Genomic DNA, 25,427 nt, shown 5'->3' with positions numbered 1-25,427 from the left:
TAATTTCCTCTTCAAGAGGTGTAGCTTAATTCTTTGCCCCTGGAGACTTAGTGGCTCACTTCTAATAAGCAAAATAAAGTAGAAGGTATGTGACTTGAAATCAGGTCATAGAAAGCACCTTTCTCTCTCTTGGATCCCTAACTTCGAGGGAAGTTAACCGCCAAGTTTTGAGAATAGGCCCACATGGAAAGACCTCCTGCCAACAGTCATGTGAATGCACCATCTTGGAAGTGGATGCTCAAACCATAGTCAGTCTTTCAGATGACTGCAACAGTCCTGGTCCACATCCTGACTTCAGCAACAAGTGAGATCCTGAGTCAGGACCACCCCCTGAGTCACTCCTAAATTTCTGACCCACAGAAACTAAGATAAACACTTCTTTTAAGCCATTATGTTTTGGAATAAGTTTGGACTATTTGTTATATGTTAGACAATGTAAAGGATTGTGCAAACTCCCATGGTGTACAACGGATGAAACTCAGGTTTTGCATTAAACCAATTATTTTCTTCCCTAATGTATCCAAACTATAAGCAGAGTACTAAGGCTCATGTAATGATACGGACTGTTTTGTCTTGACCTTTTTTGTCTCTTTAGAATAACATGCTTGTGTTCTGCAAATAAGAGATAGCCTTGTTTGCTTTTTCTTTAGGAATAACATGGACAGAGACTGAACTATAAATTTCATGTTTCTTAAGGAAAATTTTTTACAAGAGTCTCTTGCCTCTTCACATAACCCTCTTTCCTCTATCTTATGCTTCATTTTCCAAGGCAGCCAGTTGCCATTTGCCAAAATGACCACAAGTCTTTCCCCTCTCAAATATCCTAATAAAACAAAATTCTAAACAACACAAACAGTCTAAAGAAAACAGATCCTTGATCCACCCACCAAACAGAAGGAGGAAAGGACTATGGGTGGTTAGTAGTGGCTTCCTTCTGTTAGTGGTTCAATGCATTTCTATTACCTTATTCATTACACAAGCTAAACCAATGGGAATCAGGTTTCTAGAAATAGATTAGTTTTTCAGAAGCCTAATAATATTAAAGTATATTGAAAATAGAAAAAAATTATACCATTGCCTTAACCATTTCTCTATAATGCCTTCTAGTTCTCATCCATGTATATGTATATTTTTCATTTGGGAAAAACTTAATATAACCAAACCATTTAAAGTCTTCACCTGTTTTAGCTAGAAGTGAACTTTAAAGTCTTCACCTGTTTTAGCTAGAAGTGAACTTAATTATAACTTACAAAGTATAGGTCAACACATAATGTCAATGGAAAAGATTTCAATTTCAATTGCTTGACTGCCCATTATTTTTTTCTAAATTAGCTCTAATTTTTTATATCAAATATATAGCCAGCTCTCAAATATTCAGTAAATTTAATTTATCTATTCTTTTAGAATATATTTCCTTTTCTCTTTCATCTTTTATACATTTAGTGCTTATCAGCACTTTGGCTAGTGATATATAAAGAAAGAAAATAAAGCTAAAATACATGATAGTTAATTTTTACATTTGTGAAATGATTATAGTATAAGGAGATTAAGTTGATGAGCTATCCAAAGTATAAAAACGTGGCTATCACATAACCTTTTCTCTATTAGAAAAGATAATTAAGAGAACTCATTGAATTTAGATTTACTCTTTACTCAGAGCTTTATTCCTTAGAGTTTTTCCTCTTATTGCCTGTCCACAAATACAACTAGTTAATGCAACATTATTAATTCTTTGGAAGTAGGCTATCTCTGACACATTACTGAAACTTAACTTTAGCACAGTTATCCAAATATATATTTTGTAGATAAGATGTTTATCTTACAATTTTAAAACAAATATAATTTTAAAAGGATTCCTGCTAAAGGTCTCCCTTTGAATACTTATTGACTGAAAAATAAACTCTAAAACTTTCATAAACAAATTACCCAAACTTAAAAGAAACAAAATTATTACTATATCTTAGAGTTTTTCATATTATCCCTTTTGTTCTGACCAACATTTTATTTTCAAACTATCATCTATGTATATTAAACTAAAGATATCCTATTACCTTGAAAGAAATGCTATGATGAGAATTTTGATTATTTAAAATGAATGATAAATAGTATTTTGTTTTTTAAACAATGATATTTTGAAGTTGTTAGAATAAAATTGATTGGGCGGCGCCTGTGGCTCAAGGAGTAGGGCGCCGGTCCCATACGCCGGAGGTGGTGGGTTCAAACCCAGCCCCGGCCAAAAAAAAAAAAAAAGGAATAAAATTGATTGTAAATGCTGTTTATAATAAGCCAGCATTTATAGTTCAATAATTTTATAATATATGATAGGCCTAATAAATTGTATTCCAAAAGTCAGAATCATTGATTCTGAATTTCCTCTTTTGCAAAATAAACCTAACTTATTCAAATGCCTGGTTTCTTCTGTTTATTTACCAGCATTTTTAGATAAATGGAAATTGGAATGGGGGTGCAGAAAACTAAATGACAAATAAATAATGCTTTCAAATAAAAATATGTAAACCGAGAGATACTATAGAGAAGTTTTCATTCTAAAATTTTTATTTATAGACAAAGCTTCCAAATTTGATTTCTCATATTTGATATAAAATAATAACAAGATATTTTAGTCATGGTATTAATAACTGAATAACCCTGACAAACAAAGCAAAAATCTCTTATTTAGGAAAAAAGAAATATAGCACTATTGACTTAACTAAGTCAATAGTGGAAATAGTCTTGTTGATATTAAGGAACCTTCTTTGTTAGGAGTTCTTATTTTATTCAAAAGATGAATCATCCCACTAAATACCAACTCATCTCATTTAAACAATTACTTTTCAAATTTATAAAATTTCAGTGATTCAGGGAAAAATGGAGAACAATGTAATATACATTTATCCTCTACTCTAACAAATGTTAACATTTTGCCATATGCTTTAGATCTCTTTTATTAAAAAAAAAAAGTTATAGAGACAACTAAAGCCTCTACTATTCCATTTCTGGATATCATATAGTCTCCTCTCTCCCCTAGTTCTAAAGGTGATAATTTTCCAAAAGAGGATGTGTTCATTTCTGCCTGTGTTTTTATACTTTTACTACATATTTATATTTTCACAAACATTAATGTTGTCATGTTTTCATAATTACATAAATTATTCCCATTTTGTAATTTCACAATTTCCACTTTTACTCAAAACTGCTTTTGAAATTTAGGCATATTAACATACGTTTCAATTTTTTCTAAAGATGTACTATTCTGCTATTGATGGATATTTAGGTTTTTCTAACCAACATGGCATGAAAATCCTTGTATGTCTCCTAGCAAATATGTGATTATTTCTTCCTATATTGCTTCAATGAAGATTTTTGGCTTAAGCTGTTTAGGTGAATTTTTTTTTAAACTAAGGACATAAAATTGAGGAAAACACTAAAAAGGTATTTTCTAATCTGTGTCTTAGTTTCTACCTTAGTTTAACCTTTTCTTTCTTTGTAAAATGCTTATGATATAGATAAAAGGTCACTAGTAAATATAAAACCTAAGCTTTTTCTTGGAAATGGTTCTTCTATTAATATTTAGAAACATGTAAGTCATGTTTGTATATATGAAACTTATGTTTGGAATTCCAGTGGTGGATCACTTCAGGAAAATAAAACGAGGAAAACGTGTTCTGCATCAGGCATTTAAATGTTGCTTTTTGCAGAGGAATGCCTACCCTGGATTGTTTCTCTCTTGGTATTCCTGATTTCACTTTATCATATGGCTGGTCAAGGGTCAAATTACTCTTCCATGCTTCACTGTCTTCAGGCAAGGGAACACAGTCATAACTATTATCTGCAAGACAAAAACCTCTTGGACATTAGTAGAGAGTCCTTATTTTTGGTACTGTCTGACCAAAAAGAAAAAATATACAAACCTGTAATTAAAAAAAAAAAAAGATTTTAAGCTATGAATTTTTAAAAAATGTTTAGATAACAGTTACTTTGACAAGATGCCATTTAGAGTTTTTCCTTCCTGCTAAACATACAAAACTCCTACTCTCCCTAAGTCAGTGGTATATAGTAGACAGAATTTAGAAAACTAGAAATAGACTCCTTGCATCTTACCATCCGCAACAAACTTTTACGTAAATCACTTTCAGGTATGCATATCTTAGTTAAGAAAATTTATGTACATAACTACTCCATGATTACTATAGAAAAAGTAGAAAATATAGACATGCTAGAAAGAATAAAAAATAAAAAACACCTATGTTTTTATCACTTGTGAATTATTCCTGTTAACATTTTGGTTTCTACTCTACCAGTTTTTTTTTTTCTTATACATATAAATTAACACAAGAATTATTTTTTCCTACATAAATGAAATAACGTTATATTTATTGATGTATACTGCTTTCTTCACTTTGTTATATACTTTGAACACACCTCTTGTTAGTTAACACCTGTTATCATCACTTTTCTTGGCTACACAGTTATTCATATGGATTGCTATAAATTAACTATCAGACATTTCTTTGTTTCTAGTTTTTTTTTTTTTGTAGAGACAGAGTCTCACTGTACCACCCTCGGGTAGAGTGACGTGGCGTCACATGGCTCACAGCAACCTCTAACTCTTGGGCTTACGCGATTCTCTTGCCTCAGCCTCCCGAGCAGCTGGGACTACAGGCACCCGCCACAACGCCCGGCTATTTTTTTGTTGCAGTTTGGCCGGGGCTGGGATTGAACCCGCCACCCTCGGCATATGGGGCCAGCGCCCTACTCACTGAGCCACAGGCACTGCCCTGTTTCTAGTTTTTATTATTAGAAATTATACTGTGATGGAAATCCTTGCATGTATGTCTTTGAATACTTCAATAACATTTTCTTATTGAATTTTTGGAACCAAAGGCACAGATATTTTCAAAAGCTTCTGCTTACCTTTTAGAAAGTTTTTTCAACTCATAGTTTCACCATATAGTATATACAGGAATCCATTTCCCTATATCCTGCAAGTGTTCATTTAAATAAGCATAGTATATAGCCCCACCAGTTACTATATCCAAACAATTGAGAAACAAGAGGAGTTAAACAGAAAAACTCCAGGGAGGGTCAAGAAATACATAAAATATTAACATGAACATACCTTGACTGGAATTCACAAGAAGTAACTGTGATTTTAGCTTGTCAATAATTGTTTGTTGACGTGATAGCTGTTCCTGTTGCTCACGTATTCTCTGCTCATAGTTCTCAGTCTGCTGACATAAAAACCAGTTAGTGTGATATTTACTGACAGAACTGAACATACATTTCCTGTCCATTAATAATTATAAAGTTTTTTTTTTTTTTTTTTGGTTTTTTTTTGGCCGGGGCTAGGTTTGAACCCACCACCTCCGGCATACGGGACCGGCGCCCTACTCCTTAAGCCACAGGCGCCGCCCAATAATTATAAATAGATATGAGCAGCCCATATTGCCATTTCCCAGGTATTGGAGTGTTTATTATATGAACTGGCTCCAGGAGTATATTGTAATTATTATGTTACTTAAAGTACTGTCAATTTTTTAAAAAATCATATTATTTGAAGAAATTTCAGTCGAGAGTTCAACATATGATTTCCTGATCCTTCAGTTAGGATAAAAATTGTGATTTAGAATTTAGTCCTTAATGATAACAAAGAAAGGAACATGAATGATAAAACGTCTTTCACATAAATATAGTTCTGAATTTATTTTTAGAGTACAAAAACACAAAAGTAATTAAAACTAAGACAGTATGAAAACCAATGGAACAAATAAAAATTTATGAAATTATACTGAGTAGAAACTTAACCTTTTAAGAAGTCAGGAGGGCACCATAGTTAATCTTTAGTGTCTCTCTTAAATACCATAATTTCCCTTATATTTTTAATCCATTCATTTTGCTCTTTTATTACACAATGGCTATTGAGAATTAAGCAATGAAAAAAGACACAAGTTTGTACTAGGGAATATGGATCCTGCAAACCTTTAAGAAAATTTGATGATGTTAATATAGTCTTAATAATTTATTACCAAAAAATAATAAAGAACTTTTAGACAATTTCTATACCTATAGAAATAAACAAATTCCTCAATTGTAAATTCCTTGAAATATGAAATGTAGTCCTGATAATCTCAGTAGATACTATTTTATCTTAAATTGACCTTAAAGTCCAAAATTAGTCAAGTTTTATTATTTTCAGAGACCAAGGAGCCTAAAGTATTTTTCATAAATTACACAGCTATTCCTAGATTGTTGAATATAAATTAGCTTAAAAATTTCAAGTAAAAATACTATATTTTCCCAAATAAAAGGTGAACTTTACAAAGTAATACATTTTAAACATGAATAACTAAGAGAACTAATAAGTAACCCAGTGGTATGCTGCCTTTGCATGTTGCCCAAGTGTAGTCTTATATATGTACAATCTGACATGCCCCATAAAACTCTGCAAAGTAACTTACACTTAGGAGGTGCTCTGTGTATGATTATTGAAAAAAAAAAAACAGGAAATGAAGATTCAATGTAAATATTATTATGAACAAAAGAATGATTCCTGTGAGTCTGTCTGGAACCCATGTCCAATAAATATGAGTTGGAACTGATAATTAGATACCCAAATCTGGTCCAGGGCCACGCTTCCCAGGACAAGATACCTTACTTTTACATACAGTTTTCACACCCAACCCTCTAAAAATCTAGAGTAGGTAACTTGATGAAAAGAAGGATCCAAACATCTACAGAAAATTCTTCAACTTAATACCTTAGATTTACATGGGCTACACAGAGTTGCCAGATATGAAGAATCACTCCAGTCTTCTCTATAAACTTTTTTGTAATTAGAACTTTCTCTAAAGAACTCAAAAGTTCTTTACAAACATCACTTTAGTAAATGCCTCTTCTTTTGCTATATTTTGATTGGCACATAATGAGATGCTCAGTAAATATTAGGCGAGCAAACAGATATGTATTAAAGAAATAACAGAGAACAGGGCCTTCAGAAAAGACCTGAAGGAACAGAGAAATGGCTTTGTTTATATCTCTATAGAGAAAACGGAAAAAAATAAAAACAAGGCCAGTAGGTAAATAAGACAAAAAGAAGTTTGAGAAAATGGATGCAATGCAAAAATAGGCAATGTTTGAAGATTTTTTTCAAAAGAAAAAGGTTATACCTTGTTTTTTAGGAAAAAAATAACAATTTAAGAAAATAAAGATTCAAAAAAGAATATAAAGATTTTGACCACCAGTTAGGAGAGAGAAAGTCATATCAAACTAGGAAATAACCAGCAGAATTCACTTTATTTCTGTGTTTGGAAACTAAATGAATCAAGTTTTTTTTTTTTTTTTTTTTTAATGCTTTTTGTTTTACTGAACATATCTGACTAAACTTAATAACCTGAAAAGTCCTTTTAAATTGACAGATAATTGTTGTACAGTCATTTGCTTTAAAAACAATATAAAGTAAGTACATTCCAGTACTATCAAAGACCCACAAAACAGAAAAAACACTAACAACTAACCACATTGAAAATGTACAACAGCAATGTCTTGTCAACACTTCTGTACAGAGCACAGACATGACAGCTAAAACAGACAGAAGAGAAGATGCTTTTGACAGCCAGTGTGTGTGAATGATTCTTTGAGTCAGATGGCAGCAACAAGTTACCAACTAGGAGATCTGCATGACAACTAACCATCCATCTGTATCAAACACCATCTGGCCAGCATGACTCTGACTTCTGTGTATTTGACACGCCTTCCAATTCCAAAGACTAGCAAAACAAGTGGACTACCAGTATCTAAAGAGTTAAATAGGGACTCAGATACCTGTGCCACAAGGTACTTTGTATACTTTCTTAGTGTCCAGAAGCAAAACTTAAGACTGGGGTGATCGGATATAGTACATACCTTATATTTATTAAAAATGGTTGTCCATATATATTCTTGACCATTAAATAAAGCAAAAGGTTTATTTCTAGAATTGCCCTTTTATCAGGCAAAAGTTCAATACTTCCTTTTCAAAACTAAGGCAGCATACTACATATTTTCTATAATTTTGGACATACACCTGTTCAAATTTTCATGAGTTCTATAAATATTAAAATAAAGTTCTATAAGTTGAATTTTTTTCCTTTTGCACACACTGAACATTCTCATTTTTCATATTTTCCAAGGTGCTATCCTACGTAGGTTAAAAACATTCAAGTGTCCTTAAGTCATCTATAATATTCTAAAAAGGTCAAACATTTCCTCTCATTCTCAAGAACTAATCTCAAAATTCTGAAAAATATCACTGTTTTCCTCTAATGATTTATTAAGGAATTTAATAAATGTTAAATGGATTGAAAAAAAATAGTCTCAATTTAAAAATCTTTCAAACTGTTCCAAGATTAACAGAAAATGAAAGCCTTATTGAAGGATTTGCTTAGCTACCACAAATGGTCTCAACAGGAAGCTCCACAGTTTATGAAGAAAGATAATGAAATATTAGTTATCGCAATTCATTGCACTTTAGACACCAAATAATTAATTTAGACACAATCTAATTAAAATCCATTTTGAAATTTTGGTAAGCTAAACAGCAACTTCAAAAAATGCACGAGTTCTAAAAGGATTAACAACTCAGAGATCTGGCTTACATAGCTCTTTCTTGAACCACTCTTTGTCTACTAGGTTATAAGCCTTGCACACTGCTGCCCTCTAATACCAAGACCTTAACTAGGAGATCTGTAATTTGACAGATCAGATTGCCATTCAATCTAATTATCTAACATGATGTGACCAGTGTAGCTACCAATTTCTCAGAATGCCAAATGGTAAACTGACATATTGTTTTTATTTTACAATCTTGTATTTTGGTTCTGGTTAATTTACTTGCCTCTTTGAGCCTTTCTTTCTCTTTGAAAAGAAAACCTACCCAAAGAATTGAAAGAAATGGCATATATAAAATATCTGTCTCTCAATATACTCTTTGCAAATTTCATTTCCCTTCTGTTAATAATGAGCAAGGTATCTACATAATGTCTAGAACCCTGGGACTGAGGTCATTGCATACAGTCTTCCCCAGGACAATGCCTACTGGAATTGCCGGGAAAGGGCCATGCCGAGATCCCTCACCAGTGGAGCTGCCAGTGTGCAACTCCAGCAGGGAAGAATCACAGGCCTGCAACTCCAAAATGTGAGAGCCAACAAAGCTGGCTTGTGGGATTGCTCAGAGCCTTGGAGGCCCAGACCCCACTCCAGTGTATGCAGAAGATGGCATAGGAAGTTAAAGAAGATTATTCTCAAGCCTCAAGATTTAATGTTTGCCCTGTTGAGGTTTTTTTGGGAAGTGGGAGGTAGGAGTTGGGGTTCAATTTGGTTGAAATGTATTACCCCTTTCTTCTTTCCTGTTGCTCCCTTTTGGAATCAGAATATCTATCCTGTGCCTATCCCACAATAGTCTTTTGGAAGCATGTGATTTAACAGAGAGGAATTTGCCTCTGGATGAATTGTACCTTGAATCTCATCTCCATATTTGATTTAGATAATATTTAAATGAGACTCTGGACTTCAGATTTTAAAATTGATGCTGGAATGAGTTAAAACTTTTACATTTTTTGGGATGAAATGAATATATGTCACATACATATATATATGAGCGGGACATAAAATTTGGGGCACCAGGGGTAGAATGCTATAGTTTAAATGTGTGTCCCCGGCCAGGCGTGGTGGCTCATGTCTATAATCCTAGCACTTTAGGAAGCAGAGGCAGAAGCATCACTTGAGCTCAGGAGAGACCAGTCTGAGCAAGAGTAAGACCCCTGTCTCTACTAAAAATAGAAAAATTAACTAGGTGTTGTGGAGGGTGGTTGTAGTCCCAGCTATTCTAGCAGCTGAGGTAGGGGGATTGCTTGAACCCAGGAGTTTGAGGTTCATGCAATGACGTAGGTCCATATGTATTAAATATGAACTCAAAAGACTATTGATGACTTTTGGTAAAGAAATTACACACATAAAATCTAAGGTCAAAAAGATTTTTTCAAGTTCCAGCTCTACTAGTTCTACTATTTACTCTCTATGTGGCTGTGGGAAAGTTACATCATCTCTCCGCATTTCATTTTTCTCGCACAAAAAATAAAAATAATATTTTTCATAAGATTTGTACAAGGATTAAATTAGATAACCATAAAACTCTTTGGCAAACATAAGCCTCAATAAATCTCAGGGATAATAAGAGTGAAGATGATGACAGAAGAATTAAGAGCTGAGCACAGCGGCTGACATCTGTTGTAATGCCAGCTATTTGTAGGCTGAGGCATAGCATGGCTCGAGGCAAGGAGTTTGAGACCAGCCTAGGCAACATAGCAAGACCCTGTCTTTAAAAAAAAAAAAAAAATTTTTTTTGTTTTAATTAGCCAGGAGGGCAGGCACAGAAACAGGAGGTCACATGTGTAATCCCAGCACTTTGGGAGGCTGAGGTGGAGGATCACTTGAGGCCAGGAGTTTAGAGCAGCCTGGGCAGCATAGCAAGACCCTGTCTCTACATGAAATTTAAAAATCAGCCAGGTGTGGTGGCATGTACCTGTAATCTAACTTCTCAGGAGACTGAGCCAGGAGGATTGCTTGAGCCCAGGAATTGGAGTGTACTCTGATCATGCTACTACTCTTCAGTCTCAAATTGCAGTGAACTAGAAGAAACACTGAGAGAAGCTCTGGCTTGAAGAATGGACAACTAAGTGGTAAAAGACTGGTGAGTTTACACAAACTTGATGGATACTAGATGAATACCAATAAAACATGGCTAGTAAGAGAATCCAGGCTGGACCAATTCTTTTTTAAATAGATTTTTTAAAATTATGGTAAAATGTACATTACATAAAATTTACCATTTTAATTATTTTTAAAGGTACAATTCTATAGCATTAAGTATATTTACACTATTGTGCAACTATCCCCACTATTTACCACCTGAAATTCTGTACCCATTAAACTCTAATGCCCCATTCCTCTCTCAGCACCTAGCAATCACCCTGTACTTTTTGTTTTTAAGAATCTAACTACTTTCAGGCGGCATCTGTGGCTCAGCGGGTAGGGTACCGGACCCATATACCGAGGGTGGCGGGTTCAAACCTGGCCCTGGCCAAACTGCAACCAAAAAAAAAAATAGCCGGGCGTTGTGGCGGGCGCCTGTGGTCCCAGCTACTCGGGAGGCTGAGGCAGGAGAATGGCCTGGGCCCTGGAGTTGGAGGTTGCTGTGAGCTGTGTGACGCCATGGCACTCTACCAAGGGCGATAAGGTGAGACTCTGTACAAAAAAAAAAAGAATCTAACTACTTTCAGTACTTCACATAAGTGAGGGTCTACATAAGTGGAGCCAGTAATATTTGTCCTTTTAGGACTAGCTTATTTAACTTAGCATAATGTCCAAGGTTCTATGTCATCGCGTGTGTAAGAATTTCCTTCCTTAAGGTTATATTCTGTTTTATGTATATATTATGTTTATCCATTCATCCCCTGATAAATACTTGGGTTGCTTCCACCTTTTGTCTAATGTGTGTAACGCTGCTATAGACCTAGGTGTACAACATTGGTGGAGTCCCGGCCTTGACCTTATTGACGTATACCCAAGAACTGAATTGCCTCGTCATATGGTAATTCTATGGTTAATTTTTTGAAGAACTGCTTTATCATTTTCCACATTGGTTGTACCATATTACATTCTCACCAGCAATGCAGAAGGGTGCTAATATCTCCACATCCTTGCTAACACTTCTGTTTTTTTTCGATTGGTATTCATATCAATGGGTGCGAAATGGTATCTCATTGTGGTTTTGATTTGTTATTTCTTTAATGAGAAGTGACACTAAGTATCTTTTCATGTGCTTACTGAACATCTGTGCAACTTCTCTGGAGAAATGCCTGTTCTAGTACCTTGCCCATTTAAAGATCAGGTTATTTGTTTTTTTGTTATTTTTGAGCTGCAGTTCTCTATATATTCTATCAACTTATCAGATTTGCAAATATTTCCTCCCATTCGGTGAGTTGTTTTTTTTTTAAGAGACCGAGTTTCATTTTGTCGCCCTCAGTAGAGTGCCATTGCGTCACAGCTCACAGTAACCTCCAGTTCTCGAGCTTAGGTGATTCTCTTGCCTCAGTCTCCCGAGTAGCTGGGACTACAGGTGCCCGCCACGATGCCCAGCTATTTTTTTGTTGCAGTTTGGCCAGGGCCAGGTTCAAACCTACCCCCCTCAGTATATGGGGCCAGCACCCTACCCACTGAGCCACAGGCGCTGCCCTGAAATTTTAATTTTGATAGAGTCCAACTCATCTGTTGTTTTCTTCTGTTGCCTATGATTTTTGGTGTCATATTCAACAAATCACTATCAAATTCCAATGTCATGAAGCTTTCCATTTATGATTTCTTCTAGTTTTTTTTTTTATAGTTTTAGCTCTTGCGTTTACGTATTTGATCTGTTTTAAATTTTTTTTTTTTTTTTTGAGACAGACTCTCACTATATTGCCCTCAGTAGAATGCTATAGCGTCATAGCTCACAGCAACCTCAAACTCTTGGGCTTAAGTGATACTCTTGCCTCAGCCTCCCAAGTAGCTGGGACTATACGCACCCACCACAACACCTGACTATTTTTTGTTGCAGTTGTTTAGCTGGCCTGGGCCGGGTTCAAACCTGCCACCATCGGTGTATGTGGCTGGTGCCATAACCACTGTGCTACGGGCGCCGAGCCTGTTTTAATTTTTATATATGAAGAAAGGCAAGGATCCAATCCATAAATATGGGATTTCTTTGTAAAGATTGGAGCCTTAAAAAATTTTTTTAGCAATGTTTTATAGTTTTCAGTATACAAGTCTGTAACCTCATCCTAAAATTTTACACATTTTGATGCTATTATTAAAAAAAAAAAGTACTTTTCTTTTGAATAGCTCATTGTGAATATATAGAAAAACAACTAATTTTTGTGGGTTGATATTGTATCCTATAATTACTAATTTATTTATTAGCTCTAACAAGCTTTGGCATATGTATTCTTAGGAATGTGTCCCTTTTAATAGTCTGATGGCATACAGTTGTTCATGGTACTTATTATTTTTTATAATTTCTATAAAATTGGTAGTAATGATCCTACTGCCATTTCTGATTTTAGTAATCTTAGTTGTTCCTCTTTTTTCTCAATTAATCTAGCTAAAGGTTTGCCGATTTTCTTGATCTTTGCAAGGAGCCAACACTTGCTTTGGCTTATCTTCTCTATTGTTTTTCTATTGTTATTTATATTTGCTCCAATCTTTTATTTTCTTCCTTCTGCTAGTTTTGGGGTTCATTTGTTGCTCTTTCACTAGTTTCTTCAGGCATAAATTTAGATTGATATGAAATCTTTCTCAGTTTTTAATGTATTTACAGCTATACACTTCTCTGTTAGTTGCTTTCACTGCATCCCAGAAGTTTTAGTAAGTTAGTATGTTTAGTATTTACCTATTCACTTCTCTCAAGATGTTTTCTAATTTCCCTTGTGATTTCTTTTTGACTCACTGGTTGTTCAATAGGGTATTGTTTAATCTGGGAACTCTTAATTTCCTTTCTGGAATTTCTAGTTTCATTCCATTGTGACTAAAAGAGACACTGCATGATTTCAATCTTTTTCAATTTATTATAACTTTTAATGGTCTAATATATGGCCTATCCTGAAGAACCTTCCATCAACCCTTGAGAATGTGTATTCTGCTGCTGTTCACTGGAGTGTTTATGTTAAGTTCAACTGTTCTATATTGTTTTAAGTCCTCTCTTAGTGACCTTTTGTCAGGTTGCTCTGTCCATTAATGAAAGTGTTGAAAGTACAATACTGCATTGTCCTACTACTGTCATACAACTGTATATTGCTCCCTTCAATATTTTCTGTTTGTTTCATATGCTTTGGAGCTCTAATTTATAGTAAACAATTTTATATTTTGTCGATCAATTGGCCCTTTTACCATTCTAATAATGTCCCTTTCTTGTTTCTTGCAACAGTTTTTCATTAGTTTGTTTTGTCTGACATATATTACAAATCTTTTGGTTACTATTTGCATGGCATCTTTCCTCAGACTTTCACTTTCAAACTATGCATGTATTTAGATCTAAAACCTCTTACAGAAGGAATACAGTTGGAGCTTCTATTTTTGTAAATCCATTTTGCCAATCTACGTCTTTTGAATGGGGAGTGTAATCCATTAATATTTAAAGTAATTACAAATAAGGAAGTACTCATTTTTGTCACTTTGCTGTTTGTTTTCTGTTTTAATGCTTTAAAAAAAATCCTTTCTTTCTTCCATTACTGCCTTGTTTTATATTTAGTTGATTTTTGTAGTAATGCATTTTGATTCCCTTCCCATTTCTTCTTGTACATATTTTCCAGATATATTTGTGGTTACTATGAGGATTACATACATCATCCTAAAGTTAATGACAATCTTAAATTGATACCAACTTAACATTAAACCTCATACAAAAACTGCACTAACTTACAATGTCATCTCACTTTGTTATTGAAGTCACAAATTAAGTTGTTAAATGTGTATCAATTAATATAGATTGATAATTATTTTGTATGTATCTGTCTTTTATATCTTGTAAAAAAGTGGAGTTATAGGGTGGCGCCTGTGGCTCAGTGAGTAGGGCGTTGGCCCCATGTACGGAGGGTGGCAGGTTCAAACCCAGCCTCAGCTGAACTGCAACCAAAAAATAGCCGGGCGTTGTGGAGGGCCCCTGTAGTCCCAGCTGCTCGGGAGACTGAGGCAGGAGAATTGCGGAAGCCCAAGGGCTAGAGGTTGCTGTGAGTCCTGTGACATCATGGCACTGTACTGAAGGCAGTAAAGTGAGACTGTCTCTACAAAAAAAAAAAAAAGTGGAGTTATAAACCAAAATTACAATATTAGATTTTATATTTGTCTATATAGTTACCTTTGTCAGAAAACTTTATATTTTTATATGACTTTGAATTATTAACTAGCATCCTTTCATTTCAACTTGAAGGACGCCCTTTAGTATTTCATGAAAAGGAGATCTAGTAATAGACTTTCTCTACTTTTGTTTGCCTGGGAATATCTTAATTTCTCCCCTCTTTCCCTGATCCTTATTTGAGATCAGGGTCTCATTCTGTCACCTGGGCTACAGTGCAGAGGTGTCATTATAGCTCACTGCAACCTCAAACTCTTAGCCTCAAGTGGTCCTTCTGTCTCAGCCTCCTGAGTAGGTAGGACTACAAGCATGTGCCACCATGCTCAGCTAATTAAAAAAACTTTTTTTTTTTTTTTGGTACAGATAAGGTCTTGCTCTGTTGCCGAGGCTGGTCTTGAACTTCTGGCCTCATGTGATCCTATCTTGGCCATCATATCTGGCCTCTCCCTCATTTTTGAAGGACAGTTTTGGTAGAGACAAAGTTTTATTTTATACTTATATTTAGCTTTTATTTATTTTTTTTATATTGATACATAATAGAGTTTTGGGGTACATGTGACGTTTTGGTTTGTTCATATGTGTAATGATCAGATCAGGGTAATTTGGCTATCACCTCAAATACTTATCTTTATGTTGGGAACATTTAAATGTTTATATTCTAGCTTTTTTGAAATACACACGCTACTGAACTGTCAAACACTAGATCTTATTTTTTGCATTCAACTGTATTTTTGTACCATTAATCAATCTCTTTCCATTCCTTTCTCTTCCCCTACCCTTCCCATCCTCTGGTAACTACCAAGATAGATACTTTCTATCTTCATGAAATCTCCTTCTTCAGATCTCACATGTGATTGAGAACATGTTGTATTTGTCTGCCTGAGCCTGGCTTATTTAACATAATTACCTCAGTTTCATCCAAGTTGCTGCAAATGTTAAGATTTCATTCTTTTTAATGGCTAAATATTATTCCATTATATACATATCACCCATGTCTTTTTATCTGTAATATGTGTCTACTGATGGACCCTTAGGTTGATTCTATATTTTGATTATTATGAATAGTGCTGGAATAAATATGGGAGTGCAGATATTTCTTCACTAAATATATTGATTTCCTTTCTTTTGAATACATACTCAGTAGTGGGATTGCTGAATCATATAGCAGCTCTAATTTTAGTTTTTTGAGGAAAAAACTAGTTTTGTATACTAAGTTACATTCCCACCAACACTGTACAAACATTCCCCATTTTCTATATCTTTACCAGCATCCATTATTTTTTTGACTTTTTGACCATTTTCTTTTTCTTTTTTTTGTACAGACAGAGTTTCACTTTATGGCCCTCGGTAGAGTGCCATGGCATCACACAGCTCACAGCAACCTCCAACTCCTGGGCGTAAGCGATTCTCTTGCCTCAGGCTCCCGAGTAGCTGGGACTACAGGCACCCGCCACAACGCCCGGCTATTTTTTTTTTTTTTTTGTAGAGACAGAGTCTCACTGTACCGCCCTCGGGTAGAGTGCCGTGGCGTCACACGGCTCACAGCAACCTTAACTCTTGGGCTTACGCGATTCTCTTGCCTCAGCCTCGGGAGCAGCTGGGACTACAGGCGCCCGCCACAACGCCCTGCTATTTTTTTGTTGCAGTTTGGCTGGGGGCTGGGTTTGAACCCGCCACCCTCGGCATATGGGGCCGGCGCCCTACTCACTGAGACACAGGCGCCGCCCACGCCCGGCTATTTTTGACCATTTTCATGGAGGTGAGAGGATATCTCATTGAGATTTTTATTTACATTTCTCTGATGATTAGTGATATTAAGTATTTTGCATATACTTGGTCATTTGCATATCTTCTTTTGAGAAATGTCTATTCAGATCTTTTGCCCATTTATAACTGGATTATTTGGGTTTTTCTTTTTTTTCATTATTTAGTTAAGTTCCATATATATCCTGGTTATTACTCCCTTGTCAGATGGATAGTTTACAAATATTTTCTACAATTCAATAGGTTGTTTGCACACTATGTTGATTGTTTCCTCTACTATACAGAAGACTTTTACCTTGATACAGTCCCATTTATCTATTTTTGCTTTATTACCTGTGTTTTTGAGGTATTACACAAAGAATCATTGCCCAGACCAATGCCCCAAACATTTCTCCCATGCTTTCTTCTTCTAGTTTCAGTTTCATGTCTTATATTTAAATCTTTAATCCACTTGATTTAATTTTTGTGTATGGTTAAAGATAGGGGGTCTAGTTTCATTCTTCTGCTTATGGTCATCCAGTTTTCCTAGCACTATCTATTAAAGAGACGGTCCTTTCGGGCAGCACCTGTGGCTCAAAGGAGTAGGGCGCTGGCCCCATATACTGGAGGTGGCGGGTTTAAATCCAGCCCCAGCCAAAAACTGCAAAAAAAAACCCCCAAAAAACAAAAGACAGTCGACCTCAGCATGGAGGTGGAGCAAGATGGCAGCCGAGTAACAGCTTCCTTGCATCTGGGCACCGTGAGTCTGGGGAGATAGGATTCCAGGCATCTCTGGCTGGTGGGAACTGCCTATCATCACTCCTATGAGGATACAGGGAGTCAGCGAGAGACTTCTGGACCCCAAGAGGAGGACTAAAACAGTGGAAAACCGGCAAGTGGTCGCGTGTGTTCAATCCGTCTAAACCCGCCCACAACTGTAAGTTCAGTAGCAGCGAGACTGCAAACCAGAAAGGCCTTACCTGTGAACCGTTTTGATGTCCTTGGGCTTGGCACTGAGTTGAACTGCCCTGGGAAAGGCCTGAGCGGGAGTACGGAGAACTTTGGCCGTTGTCTAGGGCCCCAGTCTGAGCCGCTGAGCCAAACGGAGCTAATAGTGTTTGGCGGTGGGTCACACGGATACATTGTCAGTGATCTGCCCCGGCAAGCTCCGCCCTCAGGGTCGCAGAGCTAGAAACGGGTGGGAGCTTGTAAACCAGCAACCAAGTAGTCTAAGGGTAGGTTCTGAGCCGCCTTGCAGCCCTAACCCTCAGGGGCAGAGTGAGACCGGTTTTGGCACACTGGGTAAGCGGATAGCCACTTCAGCAGTGATTCCAGTGAGAAAGCTGGGAAAGCTTCTGCTCAGCAAGTTTACAAGTTCAAAGTGCCTTTTAAGTGGGCTGAAGAGAGATTTAGGGTGTCTACCTGCTGGGGTTTGAGAAATCAGCAGCCTCCAGTCGTATCAGAACGGTGACTAACATCTCATACCCCAGAAGACTACGTGTTGCCCAGACAATATTCAATAACATATACAAACTGCTTTGTTTTTGGTTGTGTATTTTTTTTTTTTGTTTATTTTGACGTTGTCGATGTTCTTTTGGTTTTTAATTTCAATCTTTTCCATACAGATCCCTTTTTCTTTCTCAACTTTTCTAGTTTAATTATAATTTCCCATTGCTGCCTTTTTTAATAACTACAACTTCATTTTTGCTAGTGTTTCTACCGCTATCATTTGGTTTTTCACCCAATTGTATCCCCGTAAAGTTTTCTGTTTGCTTGTTTTGGTTTGATTTATACCATTTTTGTCTTTCCTCTCTACTTGGTGGAGGTGGGGTACTGTGATCAGGTTAGCAAAGAGCTGCTGACCTCAAGGGAACCACCCAACTGGGCACACCCAGAAGGTGGGGTTTTTTAAGGTTGTGTCAAAGTACCCTACTGTACACCTACATTGCCCTGTCTCCCTCTTTCTGTACCTCTCTTCCTTTTGTCAATATTCCTTATCCCCACCCCCTCTCCTTTCTCTATCTTTCTTTTTTTTCTTATCACTCGGTCCTCCTTTCTTTCATCCCTTTTTTGCTCCTCAACCTTCTCACCCTTCTGGTCCTGTAACCCTTAGTCCACAGACTCAAGAACTTAAAGAGCAAGAGGAAGTGAAAGGAAAATTAGGGCAAGGAAACAGATAAAAGAAATCACTCATGAGGAAGAATCAGCAGAAAACTCCAGGCAACATGAAGAACCAGTCCAGAACAACCCCGCCAAGGGACCATGAGGTAGCTACTGCAGAGGATTCCACCTATACAGAAATGTTAGGAATGACAGAAAGGGAATTTAGAATACACATGTTGAAAACAATGAAAGAAATGATGGAAACAATGAAGGAAACTGCTAATAAAGTGGAAAATAACCAAAAGGAAATCCAAAAACAGAATCAAATCAGAGATGAACGATATGAAGAATATAAAAAGGATATAGCAGAGCTGAAGGAAATGAAACAGTCAATCAGGGAACTTAAAGATGCAATGGAAAGTATCAGCAACAGGTTAGACCATGCAGAAGAAAGAATTTCAGAGGTAGAAGACAAAGTTTTTGAGATAACTCAGATAGTAAAAGAGGCAGAAAAGAAGAGAGAGAAAGCAGAACGTTCACTGTCAGAATTATGGGACTTTATGCAGCGTTCCAACATATGAGTTATAGGAATTCCAGAAGGGGAAGAAGAATGCCCCAGAGGAATGGAAGCCATACTAGAGAATATTATAAAAGAAAATTTCCCAAACATCACCAAAGATTCTGACACACTGCTTTCAGAGGGATATCGGACCCCAGGTCGCCTCAACTCTAACCGAGCTTCTCCAAGACACATTGTGATAAACCTGTCCAAAGTCAAGACAAAAGAAAAGATTCTGCAAGCTGCCAGGAGTAAGTGCCAGTTGACCTACAGGGGCAAATCCATCAGAGTGACCGCAGACTACTCTAATGAAACTTTCCAAGCAAGAAAACAATGGTCATCTACCTTTAATCTACTTAAACAGAACAATTTTCAGCCCAGAATTCTGTACCCTGCTAAGCTAAGCTTCAAAATTGACGGAGAAATCAAATCATTTACGGATATACAAACATTGAGGAAATTCGCCACAACAAGACCAGCTCTACAGGAAATACTTCAACCTGTTCTGCACACTGACCACCACAATGGATCAGCAGCAAAGTAAGAACTCAGAAATCAAAGGACAGAACCTAACCTCCACACTGATGCAAAAGATAAAATTAAGCAATGGACTCTCACCAAATAAGACGAATAGAATACTACCACACTTATCAATTATCTCCATAAATGTTAATGGCTTGAATTCCCCACTGAAAAGACACAGATTGGCTGACTGGATTAAAAAACACAAGCCATCCATTTGCTGTCTGCAAGAAACACACCTGGCTTCAAAAGACAAATTAAAGCTCTGAGTCAAGGGTTGGAAGACAATTTTTCAGGCAAATGGAATTCAGAAGAAAAGAGGAGTTGCAATATTATTCTCAGATACATGTGGATTTAAAGCAACTAAAGTCAAAAAAGACAAAGATGGTCACTTTATATTGGTCAAGGGAAAACTACAACAAGAAGACATTTCAATTCTAAATATTTATGCACCAAATTTAAATGCTCCCAGATTCTTGAAGCAGACCTTACTCAGTCTGAGCAATATGATATCTGATAATACCATCATAACAGGGGACTTTAACACACCTCTTACAGAGCTGGACAGATCCTCTAAACAGAAATTAAACAAGGATATAAGAGATTTAAATGAGACCTTAGACCAACTATGCTTGATAGACGCATATAGAACACTCCACCCCAAAGACAAAGAATATACATTCTTCTCATCACCCCATGGAACATTCTCCAAAATTGATCATATCCTGGGACACAAAACAAATATCAACAGAATCAAAAGAATTGAAATTTTACCTTGTATCTTCTCAGACCATAAGGCACTAAAGGTGGAACTCAATTCTAACAAAAATGCTCGACCCCGCCCAAAGGCATGGAAATTAAACAATCTTCTGTTGAATAACAGATGGGTGCAGGAAGAAATAAAACAGGAAATCATTAACTTCCTTGAGCATAACAACAATGAAGACACAAGCTACCAAAACCTCTGGGATACTGCAAAAGCAGTTTTGAGAGGAAAATTCATCGCTTTAGATGCCTACATTGGAAAAACAGAAAGAGAGCACATCAACAATCTCACAAGAGATCTTATGGAATTGGAAAAAGAAGAACAATCTAAGCCTAAACTCAGTAGAAGAAAAGAAATATCCAAAATCAAATCAGAGATCAATGAAATTGAAAACAAAAGAATCATTCAGAAAATTAATGAAACAAGGAGTTGGTTTTTTGAAAAAATAAATAAAATAGATAAACCATTGGCCAGACTAACTAGAAATAGAAAAGTAAAATCTCTAGTAACCTCAATCAGAAACGATAAAGGGGAAATAACAACTGATCCCACAGAGATACAAGAGATCATCTCTGAATACTACCAGAAAGTCTATGCCCAGAAATTTGACAATGTGAAGGAAATGGATCAATATTTGGAATCACACCCTCTCCCTAGACTTAGCCAGGAAGAAATAGAGCTCCTGAACAGACCAATTTCAAGCACTGAGATCAAAGAAACAATAAAAAAGCTTCCAACTAAAATATGCCCTGGTCCAGATGGCTTCACTCCAGAATTCTATCAAACCTTCAAGGAAGAGCTTATTCCTGTACTGCAGAAATTATTCCAAAAAACTGAGGAAGAAGGAATCTTCCCCAACACATTCTATGAAGCAAACATCACCCTGATACCAAAACCAGGAAAAGACCCAAACAAAAAGGAGAATTTCAGACCAATCTTACTCATGAATATAGACGGAAAAATTCTCAACAAAATCCTAGCCAATAGATTACAGCTTATCATCAAAAAAGTCATTCATCATGATCAAGTAGGCTTCATCCCAGGGATGCAAGGCTGGTTTAACATACGCAAGTCCATAAACGTTATGCACCATAAACAGAGGCAAAAATAAAGATCACATGATCCTCTCAATAGATGCAGAAAAAGCATTTGATAAAATCCAGCATCCTTTTCTAATTAGAACACTGAAGAGTATAGGCATAGGTGGCACATTTCTAAAACTGATTGAAGCTATCTATGACAAGCCCACAGCCAATATTTTACTGAATGGAGTAAAACTCAAAGCTTTTCCTCTTAGAACTGGAACCAGACAAGGTTGTCCTCTGTCACCTTTACTATTCAACATAGTGCTGGAAGTTCTAGCCAATACAATTAGGCAAGACAAGGAAATAAAGGGAATCCAAATGGGAGCAGAGGAGGTCAAACTGTCCCTCTCTGCTGACGACATGATCTTATACTTAGAGAACCCCAAAGACTCAACCACAAGACTCCTAGAAGTCATCAAAAAATACAGTAATGTTTCAGGATATAAAATCAATGTCCACAAGTCAGTAGCCTTTGTATACACCAATAACAGTCAAGATGAGAAGCTAATTAAGGACACAACTCCCTTCATAGTTTCAAAGAAAATGAAATACCTAGGAATATACCTAACGAAGGAGGTGAAGGACCTCTATAAAGAAAACTATGAACTCCTCAGAAAGGAAATAGCAGAGGATATTAACAAATGGAAGAACATACCATGCTCATGGATTGGAAGAATCAACATTGTTAAAACGTCTATACTTCCCAAAGCAATCTACCTATTCAATCCCATTCCTATCAAAGTACCTACATCGTACTTTCAAGATTTGGAAAAAATGATTCTGCGTTTTGTATGGAACTGGAAAAAACCCCATATAGCTAAGGCAGTTCTTAGTAACAAAAATAAAGCTGGGGGCATCAGCATACCAGATTTTAGTCTGTACTACAAAGCCATAGTGCTCAAGACGGCATGGTACTGGCACAAAAACAGAGACATAGACACTTGGAATCGAATTGAAAACCAAGAAATGAAACTAACATCTTACAACTACCTAATTTCGATAAACCAAACAAGAACTTACCTTGGGGGAAAGACTCCCTATTCAATAAATGGTGTTGGGAGAACTGGATGTCTACATGTAAAAGACTGAAACTGGACCCACACCTTTCCCCACTCACAAAAACTGACTCAAGATGGATAAAGGACTTAAATTTATGGCATGAAACAATAAAAATCCTCAAAGAAAGCATAGGAAAAACACTGGAAGATATTGGCCTGGGGGAAGACTTCATGAAGAAGACTGCCATGGCAATTGCAACAACAACAAAAGTAAACAAATGGGACTTCATAAACTGAAAAGCTTCTGTACAGCTAAGGAGAGAATAACCAAAGCAAAGAGACAACCCACACAATGGGAAAGGATATTTGCATATTTTCAATCAAACAAAAGCTTGATAACCAGGATCTATAGAGAACTCAAATTAATCCACATGAAAAAAGCCAACAATCCCGTATATCAATGGGCAAGAGACATGAATAGAACTTTCTCTAAAGACGACAGACGAATGGTTAACAAACACATGAAAAAATGTTCATCATCTCTATATATTAGAAAAATGCAAATCAAAACATCCCTGAGATATCATCTAACCCCAGTGAGAATGGCCCACATCACAAAATCTCAAAACTGCAGATGCTGGCGTGGATGTGGAGAGATGGGAACACTTTTACACTGCTGGTGGGACTGCAAACTAGTACAACTTTTCTGGAAGGAAGTATGGAGAAACCTCAAAGCACTCAAGCTAGACCTCCCATTCGATCCTGCAATCCCATTACTGGGCATCTACCCAGAAGGAAAAAAATCCTTTTATCATAAGGACACTTGTACTAGACTGTTTATTGCAGCTCAATTTACAATCGCCAAAATGTGGAAAGAGCGTAAATGCCCACCAACCCAGGAATGGATTAACAAGCTGTGGTATATGTATACCATGGAATACTATTCAGCCATTAAAAAAAATGGAGACTTTACATCCTTCGTATTAACCTGGATGGAAGTGGAAGACATTATTCTTAGTAAAGCATCACAAGAATGGAGAAGCATGAATCCTATGTACTCAATCTTGATATGAGGACAATTAATGACAATTAAGGTTATGGGGGGGGGAAGCAGAAAGAGGGATGGAGGGAGGGGGGTGGGGCCTTAGTGTGTGTCACACTTTATGGGGGCAAGACATGATTGCAAGAGGGACTTTACCTAACAATTGCAATCAGTGTAACTGGCTTATTGTACCCTCAATGAATCCCCAACAATAAAAAAAAAAATAAATATAAAAAAAAAAAAACAACAAACAAAAACAAAAGACAGTCCTTTCATGAGTTAGTGTTCTGGGAGCCTTTGTCAAAAATGAGTTGGCTGTAAATGCATGGATTTATTTCTGGGTTCTCTATTTTCTTCCATTGGTCTATGTGCCTGTTTTCATACCAGTACCATGCTGTTTTGGTTACTATTGTTTTGTTGTATATTTTGAAGTCAGGGAGCAAGATGCCTCCACATTTGCTCTTTTTGCTCAGGATGGCTTTGGCTATTTGGATCTTTTGTGGTTCCATACGAATTTTGGGACTTTTCTATTTCTGTGAAGAATATCATTGGTATTTTGATAGAGATTGTATTGAATCTGTAGATAGCTTTAGTAGCATTTTTTTTTGTAGTTGAGATTTTATTGGTTAAGCATTAGTACATACATTTCAATTTGTACATAATTCTTAACATACATACCCAAAATCTAAAAAGCCATTTATTGTAGTTCTTTTTTTTTTTTCAGTTTTGGCCAGGGATGGGCTTGAACCTGCCACCCATGGCATATGGGGCCAGTGCCCTACTCCTTGAGCTACAGGCACTGCCCTATTGTAATTCTTTTTAAAAGTCATTCCAGTGACTTTCCAGATTAAAATTTGAAGGTAAATTTTCCTTAAGAGGATATCAAGTACCAGTGTTCAAATGTTGATAAGCTGTTATTAAGTCCCACCAATTCACAATTTATTACCATATATACTACAATTTTCAGTCCTTTACAGCACAGTAACAAAGTTATTGGGAAAACAGGACTACTACACAGATGTTATCAAATGTACACAATTCTGACAGGGAGAGCCATGATCACGGAATGGTTTTCTTTAGGAAACAATTCTAATAAAATCATGGGAATAGAAGTAATTTAAAATGTTCAAGACAATAAATTCAAAACTGGGACTCCATATTGCCATTTAGAATATTTTGTATTATTGGATATAAAAACTAACCCCCCATCTATGGAATGTTAAGCTCACACCCAAGATAAAGTGTCCCATAATTGAACATCTCACACTATTTTCTGGTTGTGCCAAAAAATAAACCAGGCAATGATTTCACCTCTTTTAAAAAAGCATTTACACTTGGGCGGCGCCTGTGGCTCAGTCGGTAGGGCGCTGGCCCCATATACCAAGGGTGACGGGTTCAAACCCGGCCCCGGCCAAACTGCAACCAAAAAATAGCCGGGTGTTGTGGCGGGCTCCTGTAGTCCCAGCTACTCGGGAGGCTGAGGCAAGAGAATCGCTTAAGCCCAGGAGTTGGAGGTTGCTGTGAGCTGTGTGAGGCCACGGCACTCTACCGAGGGCCATAAAGTGAGACTCTGTCTCTACAAAAAAAAAAAAAAAAAAAGCATTTACACTTAAAAAATGGGATGAGATGGGATTCCTTCCTTCCTAAAAATGTTTCTAGAGCTACCAAAAAATGTGTATTTACAAA

At 36.5% G+C, this 25,427-nt stretch overlaps 1 protein-coding gene across 4 annotated transcripts in view; it reads right to left on the bottom strand.

The window, feature by feature from the left end:
• The window catches only part of TANK (TRAF family member associated NFKB activator), a 104,211-nt gene that overhangs the window by 31,044 nt on the left and 47,740 nt on the right, over window positions 1-25,427 (bottom strand). For all 4 annotated transcript variants that reach the window (XM_053597175.1, XM_053597176.1, XM_053597174.1 and 1 more), the window contains exons 3-4: window positions 5,120-5,228; window positions 3,711-3,829 (exon numbers count right to left, since the gene is read on the bottom strand). In XM_053597175.1, the coding sequence (XP_053453150.1) occupies window positions 3,711-3,829; window positions 5,120-5,228 (228 nt within the window). The remainder of the gene's footprint in view (window positions 1-3,710; window positions 3,830-5,119; window positions 5,229-25,427) is intronic.

This window comes from Nycticebus coucang, chromosome 7, assembly GCF_027406575.1.
Source record: "Nycticebus coucang isolate mNycCou1 chromosome 7, mNycCou1.pri, whole genome shotgun sequence".
NCBI lineage: Eukaryota > Metazoa > Chordata > Mammalia > Primates > Lorisidae > Nycticebus > Nycticebus coucang.
This window is presented reverse-complemented; position numbering and strand designations above follow the sequence as displayed.